The sequence below is a fragment of the Cervus elaphus genome, chromosome 14 (assembly GCF_910594005.1).
Source record: "Cervus elaphus chromosome 14, mCerEla1.1, whole genome shotgun sequence".
Classification (NCBI taxonomy): Eukaryota; Metazoa; Chordata; class Mammalia; order Artiodactyla; family Cervidae; genus Cervus; species Cervus elaphus.
In genome coordinates, this window is record NC_057828.1 from 7,309,796 (window position 1) to 7,328,159 (window position 18,364).

At 44.5% G+C, this 18,364-nt stretch overlaps 1 protein-coding gene across 1 annotated transcript in view; it reads right to left on the bottom strand.

Moving 5' to 3' along the window:
- Positions 1-7,781: 7,781 nt before the first annotated feature.
- Positions 7,782-18,364, bottom strand: part of PM20D1 (peptidase M20 domain containing 1) — a 36,098-nt gene continuing 25,515 nt past the window's right edge. Inside the window, exons 12-14 of the mRNA XM_043924142.1 lie at positions 12,874-13,042; positions 9,725-9,824; positions 7,782-8,517 (exon numbers count right to left, since the gene is read on the bottom strand). Coding sequence (XP_043780077.1) covers positions 8,394-8,517; positions 9,725-9,824; positions 12,874-13,042 — 393 coding nt within the window. The 3' untranslated portion in view covers positions 7,782-8,393. The remainder of the gene's footprint in view (positions 8,518-9,724; positions 9,825-12,873; positions 13,043-18,364) is intronic.

Below are 18,364 nucleotides of genomic sequence, written 5' to 3' on the forward strand. Positions count from 1 at the left end.
CTTGCCCATCAGAGGAAAAACAAACAAACAAACAAATCTCACCCTGTACAGATGCTTACACAAACCACGGACCAACCTTTGGAGGCCAGAAACCAAAAGGAAGAAAGAATTCAGCCTTGAGGCCTGGGAAAAGGAGACCTCAAACACTAAGTTAAAAAAAAAAAATGAAAAGGCAGAGAAATACTACACAAATGAAGGAACAAACTAGAAACACAGAAGTCCAAATAAATGAAGAGGAAACAGGCAAACTACCAGAAAAAGAATCAGAATGATGATAGTAAAGATGATCAAAAACCTTGAAAACGGAATGGAGAAAATGCAAGAATCAATTAACAAAGACCTAGAAGAATTAAATAACAAACATACAGAGACAAACAATACAAATACTAAAATTAAACATACTGTGGAAGGAATCAATAGCAGAATGTCTGAAGCAGAAGAACAACTCAGTGAGCTGGAAGATAAAATGGTGGAAATAACTTCTGAAGAGTAGAATAAAGTAAAAAGAATGAAAAGAACTGAGGATAATCTCAGAGACCTCTGAGACAATATCAAATGCACCAAAATTTGAATTATAGGGGTCCCAGAAGAAGAAGAGAAAAGAAAGGTTATGAGAAAAATTTTGAAGAGATTATAGTTGAAAAGTTCCCCAATATGGAAAAGGAAATAGTCAATCAGGTTCAAGAGGCACAAAGAGTCCTGTACAGGATAAACACAAGGAGAAACACGCCAAGACTCATACTAATCAAACTAACAAAGACTAAACACGAAGAAAGAATATTAAAAGCAGAAGGGAGAAGCAACAAGTACCATACAAGGGAAACCCCACATGCTCGACAGCTGATCTTTCAGCAGAAACTCTGCAGGCCAGCAGGGAATGGCAGGATATATTTAATGTACTGAAAGGGAGAAATCTACTACCAAGATTACTGTACCCGGCAAAGATCTCATTCAAAACTGATGGAGAAATAAAAAACTTTTCAGAAAAGCAAAAGTTAAGAGAATTCAGTACCACCAAACCAGCTTTACAACAAATGTTAGTGGGGTTATATAGTCAAAAAATACAAAAGAAGAAAAAAATCTACAAAATCAACCTCAAACAATTAAGAAAATGGCAATAGGAATATATATATCAATAATTACTTTAAATGTAAATGGATTAAATGCCCCAACCAAAAGACACAGACTGGCTGAATGGATACAAAAACAAGACCCATATATATGCTGTCCACAAGAAACCCACTTCAGACCTCAAGACACACATAGACTGAAAGTGAGAGGATGGAAAAATATATTCCATGCAAACAGGAAGCAAAAGAAACCTGGAGTAGCAATCCTCAGATCAGACAAAATAGACCTTAAAATAAAGAAGATTACAAGAGATAAGGAAGGACACTACATAATGATCAAGGGATCAATCCAGGAGGAAGACAGAACAATTGTAAATATCTACGCACCCAACATAGGAGCACCTCAATACATAAGACAAACACTAACATGCAAAAAGGAGAACTTGACAGTAACTCAATAATAGTAGGAGACTTTAACGCCCCACTAACAGACAGGTCATCAAAACAGAAAATTAATAAGGAAACACAAGTCTTAAAGGTTACACTAGAGGAGATGGATCTCATTGATTTCTTCAGGACATTTCATCCAAATGCAGAAGAATACACCTTCTCAAGTGCACATGGAACATTCTCCAGGATAGACCACATCTTGGGTCAGAAATCAAACCTCAGTAAATTTAAGGAAATTGGAATCATATCAAGCATCTTCTCTGACCACAACACTATGAGACTAGATATCAATTACAAGAAAAAACCTGTAAGAAACACAAACACATGGAGATTAAACAACACATTTCTAAATAACTAACAGGTTACTAAAGAAATCAAAAGGGAAATCAAAACATTTCTAGAAACAAATGACAATGAAAACATAACTCAAAACCTATGGGATGCAGCAAAAGCAATTCTAAGAGGGAAGTTTATAGCAATACAATCCTACCTCAAGAAACAGGAAAAACATCAAATAGACAACCTAACTTTACACCTAAAACAACTGGAAAAAGAACAAAAAAACCCTAAAATTAGTAGAAGGAAAGAAATCATAAAGATAGAGCAGAAATAAATGAAATAGAAATGAAAGAAACAATAGTAAAGATTAATAAAACTAAAAGCTGGTCCTTTGAGAAGATAAACAAAATTGATAAGCCTTTAGCCAGACTCATCAAGAAAAAAAGAGAGAAGAATCAAATCAACAAAATTAGAAATGAAAAAGGAGAGGTTACAACAGACAGTGCAGAAATACAAAGGATTAGAAGAGACTATTATGAACAACTATACGGCAATAAAATGGATAACCTGGAAGAAATAGACAGATTCTTAGAAAAGTTCAATCTTCCAAGACTGAACCAGGAAGAAATAGAAATTATGAACAACCCAGTTACAACCCAATTGAAGCTGTGATAAAAAAAAAATCTCCCCAAAAGCAAAAACCCAGGACCAGATGGCTCCACACAAGAATTCTATCAAATGTTTAGAGAAGAGCTAATGCCTATCCTTCTAAAACTCTTTCAAAAAATTGCAGAGGAAGGAGCACTTCCAAACTCATTCTACGAGGCCACTATCACCCTGATACCAAAACCAGACATAGACAACACAAAAAAAGAAAACTACAGGCCAATATCACTGATGAACATAGGTGCAAAAATCCTAAACAAAATTTTAGCAAACAGAATTCAGCAACACATCAAAAAGCTCATACACCATGATCAAATTGGGTTTATTCCAGGAATGCAAGGATTCTTCAATATACGTGAATCAATCAATGTGATACACTGTATTAAAAAATTGAAAGATAAAAACCATATGATAATCTCAATAGAGGCAGAAAAAGCCTTTGACAAAATTCAGCACCCATTTATGATTAAAACTCTTCAAAAAATGGTCATAGAAGGAACCTACCTCAACATAGTAAAGGCTGTATATGATAAGCCCACAGCAAACATTATTCTCAATGGTGAAAAACTGAAAGCATTTCCCCTAAGATGAGGAACAAGACAAGAGTGTTCATTTTCATCACTATTATTCAACATAGTTTGGGAAGTCCTATAGCATTCAGAGAAGAAAAAAATGAAAGGAATCCAGATTGGAAAAGAAGTAAAACTCTCAGTTTGCAGATGACATGATACTATACATAGAAAACCCTAAAGATAGTATCAAAACATTACTAGAGCTAATCAGTGAATTTAGCAAAGTTGCAGGATACAAAATCAATACACAGAAATCACTTGCTTTTCTATATACTAACATGATTTGCTTTTCTATATACTAACATGAAAAATCAGAGAAATTAAGAAATAAATCCCATTCATCCTTGAAACAAAAAGAATTAAATATCTAGGAATAATCTTACCTAAGGAGGCAAAAGAGCTGTACACAGAAAATTATGAGACACTGATGAAAGAAATCAAAGATGACATAAACAGATGGAGAAATATTCCATGTTCCTGGGTAGGAAGAATCAATACTGTGAAAATGACTATACTACCAAATGCAGTCTACAGATTCAATGCAATCCCTATCAAATTACCAATAGCATTTTTCACAGAACTAGAATAAAAAAATTCACAGTTCATATGGAAACACAAAAGACCCTGAATAGCCAAAGCAGTCTTGAGAAAGAAGAATGGAGCAGCTGGAGGGATCAACGTTCCTGACTTCAGATTACACTACAAAGCTACAGTCATCAAGACAGTATGGTACTGGCACAAAAACAGAAATATAGCCCAACAGAACAAGATAGCCCAGAAATAAACCCATGCACCTATGGGTACTTTATTTTTGACAAAGGAGGCAAGAATATACAATGGGGCAAAGACAACCTCTTCAATAAACAGTGCTGGGAAAACTGGACAGCTACAAGTAAAATAATGAAATTAGAACGCTTCCTAACACCATACACAAAGATAAACTCAAAATGGTTTAAAGACCCAAATGTAAGACCAGAAACTATAAAACTCTTCAAGGAAAACATAGGCAGAACACTCGATGACATAAATCAAAGCAAGATCCTTTATGACCCACCTCCTAGAGTAACGGAAATGAAAACAAAAGTAAACAAGTGGGACCTGATTAAACTTAAAAGCTTTTGCACCGCAAAGGAAACTATAAGCAGGTGAAAAGACAACCCTCAGAATGGGAGAAAATAATAGCAAATGAAACAACTGACCAAGGATTAATTTCCAGAATATATAGGCAGCTCATACAACCCAATGCCAGAAAAACAAACAAGCCAATCAAAAAGTGGGGAGAAGACCTAAACAGACGTTTCTCCAAAGAAGACATACAGGTGGGTAACAAACACATGAAAAGATGCTCAACATTGCTCATTATTAGAGAAAAGCAAATCAAAACTACAATGAGATATCACCTCACTCCAGTCAGAATAAAGTGAAGTTGCTCAGTCCTGTTGGACTCTTTGCAACCCCATGGACTGTAACCTACCAGGCTCCTCTGTCCATGGGATTTTCCAGGCAAGAGTACTGGAGTGGATTGCCATTTCCTTCTCCAGGGGATCTTCCCGACCCAGGGATCAATCCTGGGTCTCCTGCATTGCAGGTAGATGCTTTACCGTCTGAGCGACCAGGGGAGCCCCTAAAAGTCTACAAACAATAAATGCTGGAGAGGGTGTGGAGAAAAGGGAATACTCTTGTACTGTTGATGGGAATGTAAATTGATACAGTCACTATGGAAGATGGCATGGAGATTCCTTAAAAAACTAGGAATAAAGCACCATATGACCCAGCAATACCACTCCTAGGTATATACCCTGAAGAAACCAAAATTGAAAAAGACACAGGTATCCCATTGTTCATTGCAGCACTATTTATAATAGCTGGAACACGGAAGCAACCTAGATGTCCATGACAGATGAATGGATAAAGAAGTTGTGATACATATACACAATGGAATATTACTCAGCCATAAAAAGGAGTGTATTTGAGTCAGCTCTGATGAGGTGGATGAACCTAGAACCTATTATACAGAGTGAAGTGAGTCAGAAAAAGAAAGATAAATATCATATTTTAATGCATATATACAGAATCTAGAAAAATGGTACTGAAGAATTTATTTACAGGGCAGCAATGGAGGAACAGACATAGAGAATAGACTTATGGACATGGGGAGAGGGGAGGAGAGGGTGAGAGGTATGGAGAGAGTAAAATGGAAACTTATATTACCATATATAAAATAGATAGCCAACAGGAATTTGCTGTATGGCTCAGGAAACTCAAACAGGGGCTCTGTATCAATCTATAGAGGTGGGATGGGGTGGGAGATGGAGGGAGGTTTGAAAGGGAGGGGATATATGTGTACCTATGTCTGATTCATGTTGTTTGACAGAAAACAAAATTCTGTAAAGCAATTATCCTTCAATAAAAAAATAAATTAATAAAAAAAATCAAGGGTCTTCAGCCCTAATTTACTCCTTCCCCCCACTCTCTTTGCCTATGAATACTGTATCTTCCTTCCAACCTTTGGGAGTGAGGTATGAATAAGATACTTGAGCCAAATCCTTGATGGGAGTGTGCAGTGTACTTGTGATTATCTGCTGGATCTCTTTCAGATGGATTTGGGCAGTGGTACATGGATGGAGTAAGGGTGAAGGAAAGACCCAGGTTCATTGTCCCATTCTGCCCAGCATCCTGTTATGTTGTTCTGGCCAGCACGTTCAACTGTTCTTTTCAGAACACTTCAGAGGCCAAAGGGCTGGAATGGCTGTGTTCTCAGAGCCAGGATTTGGAGCAGTTCCCTCTCGAGAACTTCTTCCCTCCCCAGGGGCTCGGAAGACTATTGTTCTGATGCTAGAAGAGAGAAGGGAGACCTGATAGGGACAGGGACCCCTGCTCACTTTTCCCCCAGTTATCCCAGAGATCATTAGAGGCCTGGCTGTCCCCAAACTCAAGAAGGGAGAAGAGCTGAACACAGAAGCTGAGGGTGGGGGTGGTAAGGAATGTTGGCAGACAGTGGGACAAGTGTGAATAGCAAGAGGTCAGCCAGGGGAACAGAGAACTTGAGCTAAGAACCAAATTCAATAGTAGAACCGCCTATGTCCTTGAGATCTCCCTGAATCAGAATGAATGAGCCGCACACCAGAGGTTCTTGGGGGCAGGCAGTGTAGGATGATTGAAAAAGCACTGGATTTGGGGATTTGTGAGCTGCATTTGAATTCCAAGGCTGCCCCTTCAGAACTGTGTCTTCCTGGGCAAATGACTCTTCTGCATACAAGCTTTGGATTCAGATGGACTCTGCCCCTAACACCTGCATGACAAATTAGTTAACCTCTGAGCCTCAGTTGCCTCATTTATTAAAAACAGGGGCAATAACACGTTTGGGGTTGTTGTCAGTATTAAATAATATTTAATCTTGTTAAAGTAGATTTCATCCGTCACATTGGATCATGGAGTAACAATGAGCTTGGGGCCAGGAGACACGCATCTGAATCTGCCTCCAGCTAGACGTGTAATCTCTCTGAGAAACAATTTCTCCTCTGTGAGAAGAATGATGCCTCTCCACGTAGCTCTCATGGGGCTCCAGTGAGACAAGTGGGGCTGCCCAGGTAGGTGGCTCAGTGGCAAAGAATGCACCTGCCAAGGCAGGAGGCGCAGGAGACTCGGGTTCGGTTCCTGAATCAGGAAGATCCCCTGGAGGAGGAACAACAACCAGTTCTTGCCTGGGAAATCCCAGGGACTGAGGAGCCTGGTGTGCTACAGTCCACGCGGTCCTGAAGACTTGGGCACGACAGAGCGCAAGTGATGATGAGTGAGACAGGTGTGTGAAAGTACTCTGCACAGCTCTGTACAGATGTGATGAATCCTTTTTGTTCTTCAGCTCACCCTCTAACAAAGGCTAAATTAAGTACAGAAGTGGCCAAAAAAGGGAGGGTGAGGGAAGGAATGTGAATCTTAGGCGGAGTCGCAGAGAACCTGAAATAATCCCTGCTCCGTGTGTTGAACAATTTCCACTAGGCTCCAGCTCCTGAGGAGCTGCTCACACCCACAGGCGGGTGGAGAGGGGCAGGGGATAGCGAGGAGGGAAAAGCCACTGTCCCACTGCTGTTAAACCCCAGGAAGACGAGGAGGGTCCTGTCTGGACAGGAAAAAAAGAGGGAATGTCGTCTCTAGTCCCAGCTCTGTCTGTGTCTCCCTCCATGACCTTGACTCCCTCCCTTGTGATCCACAAAGCATAGCTCCGAGCCTTGAGCCAAGAAGTACTGCCTTTCAATGCCCCCCACCTGACAGCTACTGAGCAGATTCCAGTGTGCTCCGGCGTGGAATCCGCGGAACACAGACTGGAGCTTTGCAGTCCCCGAAGGGAGGGCAGCTGGCCTTTGCCCCACCGGTGGAGCAGAGCCTCTGTTGGCAGTCCCCTCCCCACTTGCCCTCCACTTTCCCTCGATGAGTCTGAACCAGGACACGATGTCAGGGCCAGGGCCCTGCTGGTCCTGGGCTCCAGAGAGGCTGTCTTTCTCTTGGGAGCTCAGCCCGCAGGATGTGCCAGGGAAATGTTTCGGCAGATGAGTGCCTCCTGGGGTGGGACGGCAGCAGCAGGTGGCAGGAACAGGGCAGGGGAGGGAGCGAAACCCAGGGAGCCCTTGGGAGGAGCCCAAGGACAGAGGTCGTCTTCTCCAGGCCCCAACCTCCAGAACCAGGAGGTCTGCGGTTCCCCCAGAGCCCGCTGCCTCAGTTTCACCCCCCAGTGACCAGACGGTGCTGCACAGACCACTTTATTTGACCAGCTGTTGCGGTAATTATGGTAGTGACATAGTTTAAGTCCTGCTTCAGGTGTAGAATAAATGGGAGGGGAAGAGGTGAGAGGCAGGGGCAGGAGGGGAGAGATGAGGAGCCAGATAAACAATCCAAGAAGAGACGGGGGAAAAAGGAAAGGAAGTTACAGTTACGGCAAGAACAAATTTATAAGCCGAGGAAAAGGCCGCCCAACAAGTGTGACTTAAACACTTTTAAAAGGTAAAATCTGGTTGATATTTTTCAAATCTGTGTTTGCTCAGTTAGGCCTTAACAAGGAGCAGTGAATTCACCAGTGCAAGGCAGACGAGCCAGATACCTTCTATTTTAAGAGAGGGAAAAGAAGGCAATAACGGACGGTGAACCGAGGAGCTGTCTGGAGGGAGGGAGGAGCCAGTTTCCTGATGGTCCTCCCCTTCTTCCTGGCCCTGTTTTTTCACTGAGTTTAGGAGTGACCAAGGCAGGTGGGTGAGGTTATTATGACATGATTTTTGACCAAAAGTTTCATCAACACTGGCTTTCCCCCTTGGGTTAGTCCTGGTCCAGCATCAGGCATCCCTAATCCAGCTGGTCCCCAACCTCACAGTTCATGCAGGTGAGGAACTGGCTCCATGTCTGTGTCACCATTCTGGATAAACTCGAAGATGAATTTCACCTGGGTCTCATAGGCTTGGACCGAGATTTTCTCGTTGATTCCATGGATGCTGAGGGAGAGAAATTTGGGGCGGGGGAGGCCATTGCTTTAGTGCAGATGTTACTGCCGAGCACCCTACATCCCCTGAAGCCACTGGCCTTTGACCCTCCAGGGGCAGGAAGTGGGCAAGGAGGGAGCAGCCGTTTGGAAGCAGTGAGATTTCATAGGACAGGTTGGTCACCACTCCAGGATCTAGGTCCATGGCAAAGTACAGGGGGAGGAGATGATAGTCCTGGGGAGTGCAGATCATCTCCTGTTCTGGAATCTATTTAATGATTCCTCCTCTGAGGGGAAGTGATCTTTTAATTCTCTCTCCAAGGCTGGAGTCGCAGCTAGACTTATCCCGATGCCAGCCACCCCTCCCCACATTATCAGGGGCACAGGTGGGTAGGAAGGGCAACTGCCAGGCTGTGGGAGAGCCTGTGGGGTTCTCTGCTTCACCTCGAACTTCACTGCCAGATCCGATGCCCACAGCCTGCCTCCACACAACAATACAACTGAGGCACATGTGTAACCTCAAAGGTGAAAGGATATAAAGAAGAGCTATCCCCACCTACACTCATTAAAAAAACCAGTGAACCTCCTCCCCATGAAATCTGTTCTTAAGTTCATATTCAAATATATATTCAAACAACTTGACTTTTGATGAGGAAATCAGAGCTGGTATGGTAAGGAGCAGAGAGGCAAATGGAAATCATGCCCCTATATCCCAGGACTAAAAATTTGCTGAAGAACCCACAAAGCAGAAGTTCACACACAGTAGTTGAAACTGGTGAATAAGTTTCAGATTCCCAAGGTATGTTTTGAGAATTCAAAGCATGAGTTCATCTTTGACCTCGAATGTGTCTGCAGTTCACTAAGTGGAAGTTGAGAATTCTGGAGTACCCACTTTCCGGGGAAATGAGATCCAGAGGGGAGCGCTTCTTGCAAAGGAAGGAAGAGGCGGGACTCAACGTCCTAATTCTACCAGGTTCTTTCCAGTCACCTGATTATCTCCATCCCTGAAAAACAGTCACTGGTTCCCCCAAATTCTGGGGAGTGGCAAGACTCTGGCACTGAGAAAAGCTGGCCAGTTGGGCTCTGCAGTATCTTTTAGTTCGTACAAATCCCAGGTTGCCCCCATTCTGTGGGCTGTCAGGAGAATGAAGTGGGAAAGGGACAGGTCAGATGTATCTCCTCTCTCCACCAAGCTGTCCAAACCTGTTTCACTCACTCACCTACTGAAGCCCTGAGGCTGTAGGTAGACGGGGTTGAACCGGTAGATGCTGGTGGTCAGATTCAGATAGTGTCTGCTGTCTGTGTTGCCAATACAAGTACCTAGAAAGGAAGAATCCAGAGAAATGGAGCTTTATGCAAGCAGCCAAGCCAAGGAAGTGGTGGCCCATAGGCTACCTGGAAAATTGGGACTCTTGAGTCACCACAGAAGACGCCTGGATCTTCCTTAGGAGACTGCAGCCATGGATTTTTGTCCTTCAGCCTACCAATTTTCAAAACCTTTCTAAGATACTATTTCAGCCAGGAACATAAATCACCTCCCAAGGGCACTAGAAAGATATCCCTTACATGGTCCAAGGCTAAGTGCCCTCTCTCCATGATGACCACAGAGGCCAATGGCTTCATTTCATATGTATGGCCAGGTTATTCTATCAGTAGAAATTTAGATACCCAGAAATCTAAGCACCGTTTCTTCACTGCCCAACCTTTCTTGTGTATCACTCAGGTCAGAAACAAATGGTCTCTGGGGGACTTCTCCTGCTGCCGATGGCAATCCTTTTAAAGGAGAACATGCTGCGCCACTGTGCTCAGCTGTGTCCGACTCCTTGCGAGCCATGGCCTGTAGCCCACCAGGCTCCTCTCTCCATGGCGGTTCTCCAGACAAGAATGAAAGTAGAACATAACTTCTGGTTATTCCTGTCTTCTGAAGCAGGACTCTATCTTCCCAGAGTCAAACTGCAGGTCTGGATAGTCCCAGGATACTCTCTAGTGTCCCACTCTCCTGAAGGTCGTCCGTCCCCATCCTCGCCCCCCCCACCCCAAGCTGGGGCTGGGATTCCTCTCCATTATGAATGATCTTTAAAAAAGACTCCCTAGATTATCAGTTAAAGTGTGGTGGGATGAATTTGAGATGGTAATTTGTGTTTTATTTTGATTGAGTTAGTGCTTTTATTCTAGAAATGTATCCCATTTTTAAGTACTTTCAGGCAGAACAGATTTATCATGAAGCTATTAAGCTTATGCATAAAGATCCCACAAGTACAGGTGTGCTTTTTGAGTTCATGACAGGGTCATAGCTCTGTGTTCATGTAGTTGGATAGGTATTTTTAATAATTTAAAAGTGACAGAAAAATTTCAAAAATACAATTGGCTATTGCTTTATAGCAAACTTGGGATGATGTGTTGCATGTACTTTTTTTTGAGTATCCTTTTTAAAATTGAAGTATAGCTGATTTACAGTGTTGTGTTAGTTTCAGGTGGATAGCAAAGTGACCCAGCTATCCATGTTCAGATATACCTGTCTTTTTCAGATTCTTTTCCATCATAGGTTATACAAGATACTGCATGTAGTTCCCTGAGCTACACAGTAGGTCCCCACTGTTTATACACTTACTACATAATAGTGTGTATCTGTTGATCCACTGTTTATACACTTACTATATAATAGTGTGTATCTGTCGATCCACTGTTTATACACTTACTATATAATAGTGTGTATCTGTTGACCCCACGCTCCCTATTTATCCTCTCCAACACTTTTCCCACTTGATAACCACAAGTTTGCATTCCATGTCTTTGAGTCTATTTCTGTTCTGCAAGTGAGTTCATTTATATCATTGTCCTAGAGGTCACATGAGTGATACCATATGATATTTTCTGTTCTCTGTCTGATTTGCTTCACTTAGTATGATAGCCTCTAGGTCCATTGTTCTACTTTCCACTCCTGGTTTCAGATGGGTCCCTTCACAATTCCTGGCTTTGGAGATTTCTGCCAGTTGAAGTCTGCCTATCTTTATTCTGTAAAAGCCTAACTGTGTTGATGAGATTATCGCAGGTGCCCCACAAGGGAGAGGGAAGGGTAGAGAGCCTTTGAGGCCAAGAGAGGAGAACCTGGGAGTATGAAAGCCAGGGTTCCTAGATGGTAGGGACCCGGGTCCTGCTCTGTGGTAGGAATCCAAGGAGGTAGAAAATCTCAGAGGGTATGTTCAGGGGAGATCTTGGGTCTGGAGATCTCACCCCCCAGACAGGTCAAGGAATCAGAGGAAACCTGCAACCTGAAGTGACCTTGTGGGCAGGATAATGGATGTCTCAGAGGCAAACACAAGGACTGATGACCACAGACTAAGGGGTCCTGATGCTATGTTGTTGCATAAGACCCCGAAGCCTGATTCAAGGCGGGGGTGGTGGAGTTGCTTGGAGGCTTCAATAATGCCTGAGGTTGAATTTCTGAGAAATGGGTCAGATTTAAGTTGATTAAAAACTATGACTGCTTTTTATTTCCCCCTAATACCTGAGGAGTTTATGGTTGTAGAATTTCACTATAATATCTTTAAGGTCCATGCCTAACAGGTCCTAAGAATTAGCTTAGAAAAATGAGAGACTCCATGATTGAAGGTAGATAAAAGCAAAGTGAACACAAGTCTTCACATTAGAGCATCTCTTCCTCACATCACAGACCAGAGATTCTCAAACTGTGGTCAGCCATCAGATGGTGTCAGAATTCCCTGGGATATTTATTAAAAAGGCAGATTCCAGGGTTCTCTCCAGAGTTAATATACCTGAATCTTTGGGAGTGGGTCCAGGTAATCTGCATTTTAATAAGTTCCCTAGGTGATCCTCTTGTCCTCTTAAATTTGAGAACCACTATCTATACAGCATAGATTTGGAAGGCACGCTGGAAGACTGGAGAAGGGGCATAGAGGCACTGCTACTGGGAGGGTGAAGGGGGTTAATTCCAATGGGACAGCCAGGAGAAGTTCCTGGGCTGCGAATTCTGAGCTCTGTTGCTGAGCTGCTGTCCTAGAATGGGTCAGAACCAGACTGCATGGGTGGAACCCAACCCCCTCTGTGGCTCCTCCAGAGGAAGGGGAATCTGAGCCGATCCTCTCTAGTCCAGAGCGGCTGGCCTAGGTTAAGCAAGGACCCAGGCTTGGCTGACCTAATTTATTGTTTCTGATCCTTTCCTGTTTGCTTTCTCACTTCCACTTGGAGGGGAAAATGCATTTCCAGTCCCACCAGGAGAGGAAGCAGCCAGCTGTTTCCAGGCTGAACAGCTGGGATGGGGGTGAGGCAGTGGATATCAGATAGGCTACAATTCCAGCACCGCCCCCTGCCCCCAAACTCTGGCAGCCACAGTTGGTGAAGTCATTACCTGGGGCAACAATGTTGACTTCCGGGAAGACAGATTGTATGGTCTGGCGGAGCAGCTGGTAACCCAAGGCCTGATCATCAGAAGGGCTGACAGGCAGGGGGTCAAAGGCATCCAACACGTGGAACTGGACCCGGTCATCAGCCACAATGTCCTTGGCTAGTTTTAGGACCTTGAGAGAGGAAACAAAGAAAGTTTGATTTCTTATTGGTCTGCTATTCAAGTACTGTATGAATTTATACAGTCCTGATTTCTCTCCAGCAAGGCAGAGCCCTTACAGAGGAGACTCATTGTAGCTCTGAGACCTCAATTTCAGCCTACTGGTTGTTGGAGATAGAAGGGCTGTTCTTCCTGGAAATCTGCAGCGTGGTAGATTTATGTTAGATGTTTGGGAGGCTTGCCTTATAGCCGTGAGGTAGGGAACTGGAAAATCAGGATATTGGGTAATTCCCCTTAGGCTGAGAACCTAAGGCTAGGTGAAAATGTACAAGAGACAGCAGAGTGGAAATCTCAACCATCTCGAGGCAGGGGGGTAGATGTAATGACCTCACTTCAGCCTGGGAGAGTCTCAGACAGGTGGTGACAGGTCATACACTTTCTTCCTTCTCTCTGGGTATCCCTGCTTCCTGTTTGTAGCCATCTGCACTGGGGCCAGGAAGATGAGCTCAACAGACAAAAAGTTAGAAGTTGGGGGGCTAGTATTCAAGTTTTCTCTCTGAGCCTCCTTTCCTCAGGAAAGAACATGAGGAAGCTTCTAGAAATTTCAGTCTGAAGTGACTAAAGCTGAACTCAGCAAAAGTCCTGGTCCCAGGCAGGATGTAGACCAGACCCTGAGGATTGGATCACATGAAGCTGTGTGGGAATGGCTAAGGATGCTGACCATCTGGGCTGGCTGACCACAAACCCACCCAGCCCCCTAGGGAAGGCTCCAGCACCGGTCTCAAGCTATTTGAGAAGCACTTGCTTTAGGATGGTCTCTGCCCTAGAAAGGGGAGTGTCTGTCTCATAACTGGGGGGCATTATCTTGAGAGGACCTCTTTTAGGTCAGTGTCAGGTCTGGAAAGGAAATGAGGGTTCCTTCTTCTGACTTAGAAACCATCATCTGAGGCAAAGCCAGTTCTGTGCTGTTGGACTGAGGGGAGGGGCAACTCACTTGTCAGAGCTTATTTTCACTCCAGCACAGATGTCTCAAATACTCTGATACAAGAATTAATATATTGTCTGGATATGTTCTTGACCCACTGGAAGGCTCCTAAAGTCATCCCCAGAAGTGTCTGCTGTGTCCTGCCCCACATTACTTAAAGATTCCTGCCTCCAGACACTGAAGAAGGCACACAGATTGGACTTCAGTGAGCAGGTGGCTCAGTGGTAAAGGGTCTGCCTGGCAATGCAGGAGACATGCGTTCGATTCCTGGGTGGGGAAGATGCCCTGGAGGAGGAAATGGCAACCCACTCCAGTACCCTTGTCTGGAGAATCCCATGGACAGAGGAGCCTGGCAGGCTACAGTCCATGGGGTCGCAGAGAGTGGGACACGACTGAGCCCACATGCCTGCAGTGAGCACTACAGAGCCCAGGTTTGCCACCAGCCGCCAGGCTAGGTCCTGACCCAAAGGCCGCATTTCTTTATGCCTAGTACGAAGACTATAAAAGGTGTGCAATGAATGTTGCATATGTACATTTTAAAAGACGTGAGATGATAATAATAATAAAAAAAAAAAACAGGAGTTGTCTCATTAAGGAATTTGCCCAAGGTTTATAGAGTTAGTACTGCTGGGCTGGGTATCTGACTTCACAAGGATGGTGCTTCACTGTTTCCAAAGTACCTACAGGTTGAAATGGCATTGAGTAGAGCCAGAAAGAGGGCGGTGTTCATTTAAGATGGATTTCCTAGTGGTATGGATTTTGAGCCAGAATTTGAAGGAAGGATATGAGAATGATGGAGAAGAGGCAAGAGACAGGCTCAGCAGGGAAGGGGCATGCACACTCAGCTCTGGGCCTCTGGGAGCCACTCATAGCTGTGTGACACTCCTCAGCCTCTGTGTCTCCGCCTGCTCATCTGTTAACAGAAGCATGGTGGTACCACCTATCTGCTGAGGTGGTTGTTACCGTGACTGGACGTGTGTAATATGCTTAGGCTGGCTCCTGGCACTCAATGTATGTTAGCTGGTATTTGCCTGTTTAGAAGGGCAATAATCAGAGGCACAAGGATGGGACTAAGAGGAGGGATTCATCAATGGTAATGGGGACCTCAAAGGTAGAGCACATTGATTCCTCATTCCTCTGAGCCCCTATAGTCCTTATTTCCACATTATGTTGTTTTCTGTTTTAGGCAAAGCTGTATTTTCTTCTTGAGTGAGTAAGTTCGAAGGCAAGGACAATGGGGACTTAAAGACTTAAGTCTTTAGAGCTAGCAAGACCAGCTTCCACCCTACTGTAAGACCGGTCATCGAAACAACCATGACAGGCTCTCACTGGCTTGTGCTTCAATATTTCCAGTGGCAGAAAGCTCACCATCATGTGTTTTAATCCATTTCATCTTTGAACAACTCTGTGATGAGCATCTTCTTAATAATGAACTGAGGGACGGCTTCCTGTAGCATCTAACCTACTCATACCTCTTTTTTTTAATTTTTGAAATATTCTACAGAATCCACAGGATAATGTGTCAATAGTGCCAGAGCCATCAGCACCTCTGTTGAGAATAGAGGCTTCTGCTTTTGCTGCCTGCATGCTGTTCCCAGGTCTTTGCTCCCTCTTGGCTTTCAGTGTAAATGCCTCATGAGAGAGGACTGTGTGTGTGCTTGGTCGTTAGTCATGTACGACTCTTTGTGACCCCATGGACTGGAGCCTGCCAGGCTCCTCTGCTCATGGGATTTTTGAGGCAAGAATACTGGAGTGGGTTGCCATTTTCCTCCTCCCGGGGATCTTCCCCACCCAGGAATTGAAGCTGCCTCTCCTGTGACTCCTGCATTGCAGGCAGATTCTTAACCTGCTGAGCCACTGGGGAAGCCCTGAAGAGAGGACTGACCATGGATCCAAAGCTGCTCACCGCCCCAACCCCACTTCACAACCATTTTGTGACACACTGTCCTATGATTTCCTTTGTGGTGCCTACTTCTTCCACTTGTTCATATATTTGATTCCTTACACCCACTAGCATGTAAACATCTTTAGAATGGGAATCTTGGCCTGTTCACCATTTTCCCAAGTGCTTGGAAGAATGTCTAGCCCACAGTAGCCACTGAATAAACACTTGGTGAATGAATAAATGAAGGAAGACAGGAATTTTCTGTAAAACACTCCAGATAGGTGGACATCCAGCCTCTGAGAAGCTTACTATCATGCGAGGTGCTATACTCCAACACTCTGCTTTAAGTGGGAGCTCCCAGAAACATCTCCCAGTGGCCTTATTTCTGCCCCTTGAGGGCCACACGGAACAAACCTTCCTTTCCACATGGCAGTCTGTTAGGTTTCTGAAGGCTCTTGTTCCTCACCAATGGGGCCAGAGACCTAGCTCTTGGGTTGGTCAAAACGTTCATTCAGATTTTTCCCGTAAAAACTTACGGGTGAGACCAGGTAAAGATGGATGAAGAGGGCGCAGGGAGGCATTTAGAATCGGGGCATGAGGAAGAGGCGTGACCAGGACGAAGAGGTACGGTGTGCTCCTGGGATGACGGCGGCCTTCCATTCCCCACTGAGGCAGGGGAGCAGGGTGGGCCTGGGGAGCCCAGAGGTCTCATCCATCGGCGGGGAAGGAAGGCCAGTGCGGGAGGGGACTGGACAGGAGGGCAGAGTGCCAGAACCTGGGGAGATGAAAGCCCCAGCTGGTGGAAAACAGCCCTTGGAAAGGGCATGGAGTTGGAATGAGGCTGGAAAAAAACTGGTGGAAAGCAGCTCAGTGAGGGGAATTCAGTGATTTCCTGGCCCCACGAGCCCCCAGGGAGAAGACAGAGGTTGGCACTGGATGAAAAGCAGCAGAGCCCAGGGCTTACACTGTCCCAGCTCCCTGCCAATGCCGGGTGACTCTGGGTAGGCTGCCAGCTTGTGCCCCCAGCCCCTGCAATGCGGGCCTGCCCCCAGCCTTTGTGAGGACACACGACGGCCTCCATGGGGAAGGCCCCAGGGAGAAAGGACCACAGAAATCTAAGTGCGGCAGACCCTTGATGATCCGCCAGGAAGAGCACCAGGAAACACCACCCGCCCCTTATCTTGCTTAATCCTGGAATATAATACTCATCTCATAGTTGTCAGGTTGGTTTTTTCGATCATTTTCAGAAGGACCAGATTTTCCTTCTGAATTCTTTTTAGCTCAACCTGATGTTTAAATAAGCTGGTCTTTCTTAGAGATGTCAAATGTTCTGTGTATTTCTTCTCACCCTTTAGCTTCCAGCTCAGATATCACGTAGGGAAGTCTTGCCTGACCCATGGACAGATTCTCATTCCTTCCTTAATCCTTCGATAGCAGCAGTCCCCTTTCCTCATAGCACTCATCATGGTTTGCAATTACACATTCATTTTCCTAACTTTTAAACTGATGTTCACAGCAGAACATCACAAGTCTGTCTGTAACCTCTTCTCTCCAAGGGGTCACACACCCTTCCCATGGGATTTTATTGGCTCTAGAGGTTTCAATTAATAATACTCCAGCCTCTGTCTCTATTATCTCTTTATATCTAAGGTATTTATAATTGTCTATTAATATATTAGAAGCCTCTCAAATTTCTAGGCCATTATATTTCTCTGAGAACTTGCTTTCTTCTTGAATTCCCAGTCTTGGTTAAAAGCATCAGCAGCTGGCCAACTAATATCACACACTGCGTCCTGAAGAACCCCCCTCTCACACCTCTGGTGGGTACCTACTCTACCCCATGACCATAGCCTCAGTTAAGACCTCCATACCCACTGCCTGAGATGTTGCAACAATTTAATTATTTCTTCTTACTTCAAGGCTTCCTCAGGATCGCCACTAGCACTGTCTCCCTAAAAGAGAGTCTGAGTCTATCGCAGCCCGGTTTGAAGACCTCTGACATTTGTCCACAGATTAGAGCCCAAACTCCTTGGCATGGCACTCAATGCCTAGACCCCCAAACTATCAGTACAACTCCATTTTCATCTTCCATCACTTTTCCCCAAATTATCCTACTCTTTAGATTTCATTTTCCCTGTACCCTGAATGTCTTACTTTTAGCCAAATCCTATTTGTCCTTTAAGTCCTTTTCTAGTGGTTGGAAAAGACTTTCTTGATTCTTGGAGGTAGCATCAGCCCCTTATTTTGCTCAGATTCGATGGTAATTTGTTCGTCCCTAATTGTTATAATCCTAGTATGGTGTGAAGCTGAAAGCGCAGACTCTGGAGCTAGTCCTGGCTGTATAATGCTGGGCCTGCTACTTACCTGCTGCGTGGCTCTGTGCCTCCATTCTCCCTGTTAGATGAGGAGGACACACTCCCTGCTTCACAGAGTGGCTGGGGGGTTAAGTGGGTGTATACAGTATG